General features: G+C 36.8%; 1 protein-coding gene across 5 annotated transcripts in view; it reads right to left on the bottom strand.

Moving 5' to 3' along the window:
- The window catches only part of MPDZ (multiple PDZ domain crumbs cell polarity complex component), a 94910-nt gene that overhangs the window by 42840 nt on the left and 39071 nt on the right, over window positions 1-12999 (bottom strand). For all 5 annotated transcript variants that reach the window (XM_054002996.1, XM_054002997.1, XM_054002998.1 and 2 more), the window contains 4 exons: window positions 12116-12325; window positions 6892-7050; window positions 3912-4199; window positions 2850-2973 (listed from right to left, as the gene is read on the bottom strand). In XM_054002996.1, coding sequence (XP_053858971.1) covers window positions 2850-2973; window positions 3912-4199; window positions 6892-7050; window positions 12116-12325 — 781 coding nt within the window. The remainder of the gene's footprint in view (window positions 1-2849; window positions 2974-3911; window positions 4200-6891; window positions 7051-12115; window positions 12326-12999) is intronic.

The following is a 12999-nucleotide window of genomic DNA, read 5'->3' as shown; positions in this document are numbered from 1 at the left end:
ACCTGCCAATATCACCAAGCCTATAAATGTTGCTCTTACTCTCCTCCTTTGAGACAGCAATTATAAATCACAATCACAGTAACTTTACCTTGTTGTCAGTTCACATACTCAGTTCAATACAAGAAAAATTAAGACAGTGGAATATTTAAGCAAAAAAAAGGGAACATAATGAAATTGCTTAAAAAGCATTTAAAATCACCACTCTTCTAATGGTTCACTGAATTCATACACATTTCACTTTTGTTTATGACAACTCTCTTTGGAAAGAAGGTGAAATGATTAAACAGGTAATTAACAGGCTGAAAACAAATACACACTTATTTTCAACAGAAAGCATGAATCAGATCATACTGAGATGCTGGCTGTCTTCTCACTCTCCTAGGTGGGCCATAGCTTAGATCCAGAAGAGTATTCTGACTTCTGTGAAAGTCTGTATATTGCTAATGGATACAGCCCAATATTTTACTTAAAACAGTATCCTACCTGTGGCACAGAAGGATACTGCTTTTCAGTATTTACACCCTTTAACTCCACCTTCTTTCCAGTAATGGGAAATAAGACAGATATCCTCTTGGCCTCTCCTCTCCTATGGGGAACCTATAGGGACTGATTTATGATGGCCTTCATGTGTCATTGTGACTCTGGTTACACACAAGTTGTCACTGTTGGTGCTCATTAAATAGATCCTAGTAACAGTTTCAGGAAAAACTTCATTCTTCACTAAGGCAGTGTGAAAGGCAGGGCTGGAACCCTTGAAGTCCACTCAGTGGACTCATCTTAATACTGCTTAATAAAAGACTTTTTACTTTTTCGAAATGTGGTGTGAAATTCTGAACCTAACTTTGCTGTTTGGTTAAGATAGTAACAGACATTACTGAAGGTAGTGTAATAGCACTTTAGGAAAACATCACACATACAACAGACCCCTTTTCCTTTTTCTATGCTGACATAAACATTACAGATCTGAAAGCCTGATGTCACACTTTGGACACCTACAGTTTCAGATTAAAAATGCAAATAACACTGTAAAGTTGCCAAACGTTTTGCAGGACAATGGCATTTCAGCTCTTCTGCATCTGGGTGCTTCTCATCCTTTAAAAAATCACAGTCAAAATGTTAGAGCTCCAGCAGTAGCTGGCATTAAACAGCTGCTGCAAACTGTGGGTGACACCATTTGAAAGGAAAAAAGAAGTGCCAGTTCTTAACTCTCAATTATTTAATCAATGCAGCTGCAGTTTTCAACATCATTCATAGTTCTTGACTTAGCTGCTTTTTTAAAATGGAAGGGTAAAAGCAGTCCTGCCATGTGTGTAAATTGGTCACTGTACCGAGGCTGCTTCCCAGGCCAGAGCACACTCAGACTAGAAGAAAAATGCTGCAGTCAAAAGCCAGAAGAAAGCAATATTCACATTCATATTTTGTACATATCAATGCCAGTCTTATTTTTTATGCATAAAATGTCTGCCAATATGGACCCTGCTGAAGTTTGTATTTTCATGCCATATTATGCTTGAGATGAAATTTGCTTTGATGTTCACTGCACTTACCTACTCCACTGAATGAAGAGTTTATTGCAAAGAAAACTCTTTTTATAAAATCCAGATACTTCAAAATGCACTTTACACAGCCTGGCAATGAGGCCAGTAAAGGTAGTAGTTAACCAATGAAAGATAAACCTTATACCCTATCAGCCTTTTCTACATATTTTTAGTTTTCAGACCCTGATTTTAAATGAGATCCATTTTGAAGGATGATTGTTTCATGAAGGTGATACATGGCAGACTGAGCATCCAGCCATCAGAAAGCAGTTTATTCCAGGTCAAGATGCCCACTGAAATATAGCACCACAGCTGTAAAAAACTGACACCCACCTCTGCACAGCAAGGAAGTCCTGACTTAGGACTATTTACAAACATCCAATTCTGTGGACAGCCCATTTTAAAGCATTTGCGGAGTTACTGCTAATAGCCAGCACCCACAAAAGTCCTGCCCTACCAATCCAAAGAGTCTTCAAGAGTATGCAGTTGGCTGGAATAAACAGTACCAGGAACCTAAATCAAACCAAACAAACATACAAGCCACAAACAGGAGGCACATATCACTGCCTTTCAACACAAAGCCTTCCCGGCATGGGCTCTGGGAGGGTTCTATTCTTGTTTTCTCCCTCACGCTGCCCAGGGCTACACCTGAGAGCACGACAGGACAACAAAAAACATTATCACCTGTTGTGTGTGTTCATTCCAGAATGTGTTTCTAGTCAGTATGTTCAGGAAATTGCAGATTGCAGATATCTAAAAACTTTGAACTTCATTACAAAGTGATAATATCATTAAGCCAAAAGTATTACCTATTAAATTTATCAATGACATGATTTTTAGAAATATTGAGGTATTTTGGATTCAAACTTGAGGCAAGGAAGTAAGCAGCTTATTTAGTCCCTTTTGACCATCCTCAGGAAGCAAGACCATTCTGTGTTTACAAATATTTGAAAGTCTCATCTGCAGCTCTTTGACCACAGTGCTCTTCTACAGCATTCCCTGGCTATATCTTGGTTTTCACTATATTAGTACATTGAAAAACAATGCATTAAAATTGTTCTGCTAACATTTAGGAAAGACTAAACTCCTTTATGGGAAAACAAATTCTCAGTGAGACTGCACATTCCACTTTTGTGCTCACCATGACAGCAAATGGATCCAGTGCCATCACAGTCAAATAGGGCAAGAGCAGCGAAGAATGAATGTCTGGTCCCCACTAAATGGAAAATATTTAGTTTTTACTAATAAAACAGGGAATGTACAAGAGAAACCAATGCCTGAAGAGTTTACAAAAAAAGTTCACTAACTTACCTAGGCTTGAATTGCCTTTTGCAATGGTGATAGTCTTCTCATACATGTTTTTGACTGAATTTTGGGGTGTGGTATTTCCCTCCAAAGATACAGGGCATCTCTTTTCCATTAAAAGCAATTGATCCTAACATAAGGGAAAATAACACCAGTTCAGATTACCAACATAAAAATTACTGGTCACACTGATCTCAACTACTTTTGCCTGACACAAAAGCCATGCACATAATTAAGTCAGATTCCTTATACAGACAGAAAAGTCAGTTCATCAAAATAACATCATGATTTCTGTTTTCATTCAGGCAATACACCAAATCTATCACAAAGCACACTTTTAATTTAGGGACATCAAAATTAGTAGAATGAATTCAAGGTCTTCGGATTCATTCACCACAGATGTCTGGCAATTTGCCAGTACTAAAGTAACAAATCTTATTAAGAAATTGCAGCTCTTTTAGGTATTTCTTAATAAATCACTAAACGGAATAAGTAAGAAATACATGTCACAGTATTGTGACATGTACATATACTGTATATATACAGTACAGTGACTGTCATATAAAAGAAAATTATGTTTGCACACTGCAGTATCACAGATCAGTCTGCGAGCTGAACTGCACAGGCTTACAAGAACACCATGATGGAAGACATTCACACCACCTCCCCTTGGCTTCCGAGGCCCAATTCCAGCTGCGCACCTCCTGCTTGCACTTATGCCCCTGTGAAGGTTAAGAAGGGCTAAGAAAACTCCCCTGTCCTGCCCAGGGGGTACCCAGTAGTATCTAATGATGTAAGGCCTGAGAAGACTTGTATATACCCCTGTAGCGCCAGCCTCTGAGAAAATATTGTCTTGATGACAGTAAAATAAATTATGTCCTGTTTTAGAAAGGTCTATATCCCAAAGTTTTGATGTGAGCTAACATATCCAAAGGACATTAATAATCAAAGAAATATACACAGCTATTGGCCTGTGACAATTTCTGCAGGAAATTCTTTGGTCTAATTACAGGCTTTCTGTATGATTTTTAAATTATTATTAAAAAAAAAATTGGCAAGTAACTTTACTTTTTCATTGGGATCAAGCTGTGTGGTAGTAGCAAGGCTTGTATTTAGTACAATCTCTGATGTTGTTTGAGATCCAGTCCATGTTGCTGTATTTTCACTTTCATTTTGGTTGGTATCTGAAACCTCCAGTGTCAAAAGATCTATTTTAGTAAAATCACTTGCAGTTTCCAGGCTACTGTCCGCTACAGACTTTTCATCTCTCAGTCTCTGATTCAAATTCATGTTGTACAGATTTTTCTCAGATACATGGAAATCAGCTGCAGCATTTGGGCATTCCTCTCCAACAGACTGTTCAACACAGGAGACAATGAACAATCACCATTCATTTATAGTATAATTCAAAACCACATTTCATGCTAAAATACTGCTGTGAAATCAGCAAGATCAACCTCATCGACAGTTCCCTACAGGCATTCATTCTACTATAAAGTGAACTTGATTTCTTAGACCATTTCTTCTGCTTTATAACACCAGAAATCAGTAAAATAAGTTACTAACTCTAGCTTGAATAACTTCAGTAACTTTTTAAAATTCAAGCATACAGTTGTTTTTCTCAGGTGAAAGAACTTTGCAAGACCAATGTCTTTACTTTCAGCACACTTAGCAAGCAAAGAGGAATTGCAAGCAGTTCAGACAATATGAATGTAATGTTATCATCCATTTAACTGAGCAGAAATATATTAAGATTTCTCTTCCTCAGAAAGAGTGACAAGTAAAAACTTGGTCAAACCTCAGCAAAAGGTGAATATGGGGGATTTGAAATGAGACAACACTGAAATACAACAATGCAATTACAGAAGCTTACTAGTTAATAATTATTGCACATCTACCAATTATGGCTGCAGTACTATGACTAAGTTCCCTACACATTTGTTTAGACTTCCAAGATTCTGAGACCCTGCTTTTGAAATGTTTCAAGGGATTTCAAGAATCATAATATTCTGGAAAAAAACCTTCAAATATTCTCTAGCTGACCTTCTAAAGTTATTTTAAAAACAGGTAGGCCATTAGATTTTAAAAAGATATATCAAGGACTCAGAAGCTCGGTATCAATATTAGAGATTATTTTCTGAAATGCAATAAAACAGCTCAAAATCAACTACCTCTCTCTGTCTTAGTTGTTATCCACTGGTCCTATTAATTGTTCTATTACTTCTCCAAAAAGATGGGGAGACATGCTTCCCAGGATTTGGGAATATTTTGCAACATTTTTTCTCAAGAGCCCTAGAATTAATTTTTGTCAACTTTCATGAAGTGCATACATGCTTGTTCTGTCCCCAGACAAGAATCAAAGAAGGCTTACCAGTAAATAAGTGGTTTAAGTAATAGCTGAGAAGATAATTGAGCAGAGCCTAAATACAACTAATCTGCATGATATAATCAATGACATAATTTCTTACCTTTTTGAGAACAGAACACAATAGTATAATCTATTTAAATTATTTTATAAGGTTTCAAATACAGCTGGGACATTTCCAAATCAGTGAAGCAAACATTTATTTTGTATGCCATATATTAGGAGTTGCATCATATACTCATTTTTATTTTTGTTTCAGTTAAAGAAAAGCCAATGATGCAATTTTTTAGGACAAAGACAATTTCAGGAATTTGTAACTATAGTAACATGTGGCCCCACTAGAGCATCATTATTATTTTAGGTATGTTTTTCAACACCTATTTTAAATGTGACACCAAAGTGACACTCAGAACCTGCCAACTGCCCTGCAGCCAGAAATAACTGAAATATCTTTGCATTCCTCACAGCATCAAATAGTGCTGTTTTAATTTTTACCACATTTCACTTGCTTCAAAAGTCTTCACTAATGAACAGATTTTCCTACTATGTTTGTTTTTTTAATCATGAATAGGTTACTTGATGAGAATTTAATACTCACTTCATACTAGCAGAGACGAACACTGAAAAGTCAGGACCATGGTATTTTAAAAGAGTATGTAAACCAAAGTTACCTTTAAATCTATGGTGAAAATAACTAAAGACTTTCTAGAGCCTCAATGTAATATATAATGTAAATCCAGTCTCTATCTCACAAAATGCTCCTAAGAATGTAAAATGCATAATCCATTTAAGTAACAATTATAGAGTTAAACAATGCAAGCTGTCCCACTGGCACAGCAGAGAAGTGATCTTCTGTTGGTTAGGAGAAACCATTAGAAGATGAATCTTGCTTTCTAACCAGTGCCTCATAAGGGCTAAACATATTGAAGAAAGTTTAACGGGAATTACTGCAGCTCAGGTGTGGCAGAAAAAGCAGCAGCTACTCTATTCAAGACCACAGACTACAAACCCAGTGGTTTTCAATGAAGACTGCTCTAGTTAGTGATATTAAAACCTTAAGATTTAAAGGAAAAAAAGAACATGAAAAACCATGGAAAGAAAGATAACACAATCAGGTCATTATGGGTATGTGACCAAGAACCAAAAAAGCTATTGATCTTCTTAATACTCTTAAATCAATCTTCATTTGCTTTACATAAAAATTATTAGCAGAGTTTTGATATACACAGATTTACTTTTCATTATGCAAATTTCATTCCAAACCACAGAAACATACTAATTATGAAGCATAAAAGCAAAAATCAGGATGAACATTTACTCTTGCTTTTCATACTAAAATATAGAAAAACAGTAATTTCATGTTACCACTCTTTACTATGCTTTGAATGACAATTATATTTTTCTAACAGACTGCTCACCACACCTTTAATATTACAAATATCTCACCATACGCTTGCTAAATCATGCTTTATCTAGCAAAAATCCAAGTTTTGTGCCTTCTATCTGCCTCGCTCTTCAACAAAGATATCTGCAAGACGTCAGCATTACTCTAAACAAAATTTTACCCTGGTAGCAAATAGAGCATTTTGAACCAGGATGACACAAAACATTTCTATCTGATAATACAGCCTGCTCACACTCAAAATTAAAGTTTGCCATCAATAAAACCATCCTCAATTTTACCTTGGGAGTTGATAATGGAAGAGAGAAGCTGTCATTCACCTCACCGCTACAGGCACTGTCATGCAGAGCTGTCACTGAATCCTGGAAGACGTCTCTCTCTAGAGAATACTGTGATTCAAAGGTGGACTCATCCGCTAGATCTGCCTCGCCAGAGTCCACCTAACAACAAAAGCAATTCAATCAGCCAAGCTGTTGCCCTCACACCACATAAGCCCCAAACACATGCACACCAGCCATTACATACAGATTCTTTCCTTCTTTTTCATTCCATGTTTTAGATTGAAATTACATTTGCAAAGCGCAGTAGGAAAATTTTCTGCTTCCAGTAAATCTGTGTTACTACTTCTTCAAAGGTTGCAAAGAATATCTGAAGTAATGCAAGAGTCTGAACCAGAGTAAGTTGTGGGGCTGAGGCACGCTCATGCTATTAATAGAAGCACAAAGTGTTGGGCGAATTCCGCTGTACTTCTTGGTGTCTATATTTTGATTTCTTTAGGGCTTCTTTTTTAATTTCTTTTTAAAAAAAATAGCATGGAAAAAATATTGAGCTTAACTTGGTGCCACATATCAGGAATGTTCTCTTGACTCAACTACTTAAGATCAGTTATTTTTATACTCTTTTAAAAACAATCTGGAAACTACAGTGCTTTACACTGCATTTATATATTCTGTATATTCATTACATGATTTTTTAACAGATTTTAAATGATTTTGCTTTTGACAACAAAATCACTGTAAGCATTCCTATATTTCTATTACTCTTACATGAGAAATAAAATTTTTAAAAGAGTTTCAGACATTGACATGGGTAGTATTTTTGCCTTTATTTTTAAATGAAACGTATTTTTTTCAAAGACTTATATTCTTTTAAATACAAGAATAAAATTAAGCCCTAAAAGCCCTAATTTATGGTGCTTTTGAACCCTTTGAATATTATTTAATCTCCCCAGCAGAGCTCAAACAAAGGCTAACAAAATGATCACTGGGTTAAGAGCCATGCCCGCATCATAAACTGGTACAAAGCAGATGAATGCACCCATCTACAGAGATGGGATCTAACTTGTTTTTCAGCTTCTGGGTTAATCATATTATGAATCCATTATAGTAGCAGCAACAGTCTGCAGTAATTCAACACATTGATTCCTTTTCAGAGTAAAAGGAATTACTTTTTTTATTAATGCAAGCCTACAGACTTAACTGCTAATCCAAACTGCCTCTTTGCTGTAACTTACTCTCAGCTCATCTTCTTGAAAATGCGTATTCGTTTTACCTATGCCTTCGTTTAAAGCTGTGCCTTAAAAAAGTATTATGAAAATTCAGGACATATCTGTAAAATCTGAGTACCAATCTGTCTACGAAAAACAGTATCTCATATGTGCGCTCTCAAAACATATCGTCAGGGTGACTGCACATTTAGTTTCTCATTTTGCACATTTAATTAGACAACTGACAAACTTGAGTGACAATTTTATTATGCCATGTATTTTCATTGCTTTTTTTCACAAGTTTTTTTTTTTGATTGGAACCACAGATGGAAGTCAAATTTTTTAGATAGTTTTAATCTGATCATTTCAACACATCCTCAATTAAAGGTTATTTAGAATATAAAACTAGTGCTTCTTCTAAATGAATGGAGCAAGAAAAATACTGTTACCTAACTGCTAAAGGTAACAAACTGAAGAATTAAAAACATGCAGTCTTGTTTAAAGGCAGGCTATTAAATCAGCTTGTCATCTGCAAATGTGAAAAAACAGCAAACCTGCTGGAAGAAGTAATGCAGAGATTTTCACCTTGACAGGATCCATTTCAGGTTTTTGTTCAATTTTGCCTTTTTCTCTAATGAACTAAGTTCTCATGTTTAGAAGCACTTCCCTGCTCCGGTCTCCAGAAAATGAAGGCCTAATAATTTCAACATCAGACCCAGAACAGAACAAATAACCATGAGAATACACACTTGGAATACATACATATACATGTGTATTCTGGGTTGTTGTTTAATTTATTTTTTTTTTTTTATTTTGTGGGAGGAAGGGTTGGGGGATTTTTTGCTGTTTTGTAGTGCCCTAGTTCCTGTGTCTTTTTAATCTGAGTTCTTATTGGTAACTTCTGTGCTATGTAAGGCACTGAATGTTCAGGTAAGCTGCACTGTTTGTACAAGCAAACACCTTTTGACCTTGTAAATCTCATAATCACTGATTGATGTTGAAGGTTGAAGAACATTATTAGGGGGAAGTATTTGCAGCTTTTGAAGATACAGTGTTCCTTGTATGGCTGGATTACATGCGAAAAGGGAATATCAAAAACTTTCCACAGTAGAAAAGTGTGTATTATGATACATAGAAAAATAAGGACATGAACATTTCCCCAAAAATGTGAGATTTCCTAAGGACTGCTCAGTGCATGCAAGGACAAGTGGATAGCCATGCACTTTTGAAACCATCAACAAAATACTTTTTTTTTTCCTCAGCAATGAACATATCATAGGCCAGATTCACAGCTCATGCAAAAAGCCAAAGTCTCTAGACACCAGTTTCTACAAAGTCAGAATCCATCCCACCTACAGTGGATGAGTAATGTGGAGACAGTGAACACTAAAAAATAAGCATGGACAGTGACAAGGCAATTCCTTTCACTACAAAACGCAAAGACTGAAGAAATCTGTGGTAAGTTGGGCCACTAACCAGAGCCAGCTCAGCACGGAAGAGGGCTGCATCAGCTGGCCCCTCCTCCTCAAGTGACTGGGCAGTGTAGAAAAAGCAATCTTCCTTAGCAGAGACATAGCCCTCCTCAGGTGAAAGCTGCAGAAAGAACGAAGCTCTGAGTCGGATGAGTGGCCTGCACACAGCAGTTGCAGAGTGCATTCTGCTAGAGGGGCAGTTTAGAAAGGCAAATGGATTCCAAATGCAGCAAAGAGACCATTTCAATCATAGTCACAGTATTCAGAGGGTAAAGAGACATTTTTTTCTTTTCAAATTTACCTGAATTGATTCAGCTTCTGAATCAATTCTGAAACCCCAAATAATGAAAAAGGCCTGTCCAGGTATACCACAGAGCCCACAACTTAGTCTAGGCTCATTTTCAGTTTCTGGTCTTAATAAAGATATACTAAAACTGCCATCACAGCTGCCAAGAAAGAAAGAGCCTAACATTAGAGGTCTTTATAATCTTGCTAGCCAAGGAGCAATCTTGCTTGCAGATAGGAAGACTTCAGCTACTCTCTGTGTTTTACGATCGTATTCCTTAGCCTCTAGAGAACAAAATGTAATTCTGACTATAAACCAGTAGCTTTTTCCAACATAATTTGATAGTAGGTGCATTTGTCCAGTACTGCAAAAGAAGCAGGGATTATTTCCAATGTTTAATTACTTGGCAAGCATAACACATGAAATATTGAAGTGCAAATGCCATATGTTTACAACTTTTGGAAAACAAAACCCCCATGCATTTTCTCCTTTAGAGTGGCATCTTCTAGAGTATGAAATTTTGTTTGCAATTAATATGGAGTCTCCAATAAAAAAAGAATTAATTTAGCAGAACAAGTTAAAATGTACTCTCTTACTATGAAAAGCAAAGTTTCTGGGAACTTAAACAACAGACATTCCCTCCCACTCTCTCCACAAAATCTACTAAGAATGAAAATTTAGTATCTACATCCACAAGGGTTACAAGATTATCAATTCATGAAAAACAAAAATGAACCCTTAAAACTGTGCTTGGGCTTACTAATATAGAGAAAGGTATCTTTCTTGTATGTACGAACTAATGCTATTCTACTGATTTGAACTTAACCCATCAGGGATGCTTGTTCATTAGCATTCTTACTCCTACACTACCTCAGTGACCATAGGTCTCGTTTAACCTCCTTTTTTGAATTGTTCCAGACTACCTATAAAACCAAACCTGAAATAACCAGTTAGATGTATACAAACTGAAGACTACACAATATAGCATAGTGTGCTGTTTAAATACAAATATTGCATAGATACTTGTGAGGGACTGGAATGTTAATGGTCAATGCGTCAAACATTTGCCGAGGCAGCAGGTGCTTTGCTGACCAGGCACAAAGTAACCACCCAGCTGCAGAGGGGGTGCACACCTACCAACGGATGCTACAAGCTGGGTTTTGAGCCAGATAAGGGAAGAAGCTAGTAAAAAGCAAATCCTGCAAGGTGCAACAGTGCTTTTTACCATGTCCATGTCCTTACACAAGTGGCTCAGGTGTGAAAACTGCCCTCTAGAGACCTACTGAGACACTCACATGAAGCCTGAAGGTATTCATGCCTTCTCATGGACTATAATTGGCTCAACTATGCTAACCCGAGAGGAAGCTGTAACATCTTAGGTGTCATAAACCATCAAACACAGAAATGCCTTGTAACCTATGGTGTTACATGAGACAGTGTAAAACTCTCCAACACAGGAGAGGTACTTGGCATTCTCATCTACCCTAAGCATGTATTAATTCATTGAATTATGTGTTTCATGGGTTCCCCCCATCCCCAGTGGATCAAGACTGTGACCAGCACTTTGAAGGGGCACTCAAACTGCAACAATCAAATCTTGTCACTGGATCCATGGGCGGTAACTACATACTTTTCTACCTTATCCTTTCTTTTTCTTTCTTTTCCCATATACATTTTCTGAAGTGATTTTTTTTTTGTTTTTAACATGGTTGCATTTCTAACCAAAATGCCTACATTTTAAAATGTACCAAGTATTATTCTACCTTAATGTTCTTAAGCTTGTAAGTAAAAATTTGTTATTGAACGTCTTGAAAGTTTTCTTGTTTCTCCCACACACCATCCAGAATAAATCAAACAACCTCCCCAAGCAGAATAAAGCTGTAACAGTACTATACCTTGCAAAGCAAAGGAATTGGTAAATTCTACACAAAACAAATAAAAACAACTTTATGTCACCATCTCACACATTCAGAGAACCATATAAAGCATACAGTGTACAATATTATGCCTGACAACTTTCAGCCCTGAAAGACTCTGCTGGTTGCAAGGTGCTTTGTCTGTTTTCTCATCTGCAACACAAGTATGCTAGGCCCTGCAATCACTACACCAGCCATGTACTACCCAGGCCACTCCTACATGTAAAGCAATAGTTAGGCCACCCAGCTGTACCGCAAAACACACAAAATGTTTGGAGAAGTCAGGATCAGTATGTACCAGCCTCAGTTATATAAAAAGTACACACTGAATTCCCAAATCCTTACAGGCAATGGTTTGGCAACTCCTATTTTAACTGTTCCTGTTGGGGCTCCTTTCAGTGCTTGCACTGCTTCCTCCAGGCTGCCGTTTTCCAAGTTGATATCATTGACAAACATAAGCCGATCTCCAGGAAGAAGTCTGCCATCTTGCTCAGCCACACCCCCAGGAACTAATGAGCGAATCACAATTACAGTGTTTGCTGGATCAACAGGATCCTAATTAAATAAAGGGAAGAAAAAGATTAAATTTCTTTTACTCTTTTACATCTTGACAGAAGAATTTTTCTTCATGAGATTTATTAACTAGAGTTGTGTTACTAAGCAGTGTTGGTCTCTAGATGAATCTTCAGTAGGACCAAACCATCCTGTCTGTACTGTCCATATATTTAGACATCCACTTATTTTTGATTCTTAAATGTGAAATTTATTACTCCTTTCTAGGTGATGTTCCATCATGTATCTCCAATATAAAATACTACTAAATAGCACAGTGTTGTCCATGCACATCAGAAATTCATAGACCTCCTACTGCAACAACAGTATCCTCCCTTACACTCAGAGGTTTGAGGATACCGGTGGGCAATGAAGACTGGGGCAAATGTAACACATGCACTCTAGTGGAACAAATGACTTATTTTCAATAACTGTCTTATAATTCATGATCTTGCTCAACTGAGAAAGCAGTTTTCAAGAGCCAAGGTCGTGTGCATGCCCAATTAGATACTTACATGAGAGATGAACATACCAATATAAGACTAATCAACAAGACAAAACAAAGTGATGTTTGCTTTTAAGAAAGAAAACTGCTTTTAAGTGACCATCCTGATATATACTGATTTTGATTTAAAAAGCTAGCATCAAATACTAGTAACAGGAATATATAATTCTGG

Source organism: Vidua macroura, chromosome Z (genome assembly GCF_024509145.1).
Source record: "Vidua macroura isolate BioBank_ID:100142 chromosome Z, ASM2450914v1, whole genome shotgun sequence".
In the NCBI taxonomy this organism is placed as follows: Eukaryota; Metazoa; Chordata; class Aves; order Passeriformes; family Viduidae; genus Vidua; species Vidua macroura.
The sequence above is the reverse complement of the archived record's forward strand: the minus strand, read 5'-3'. Positions and strand labels throughout refer to the sequence as shown.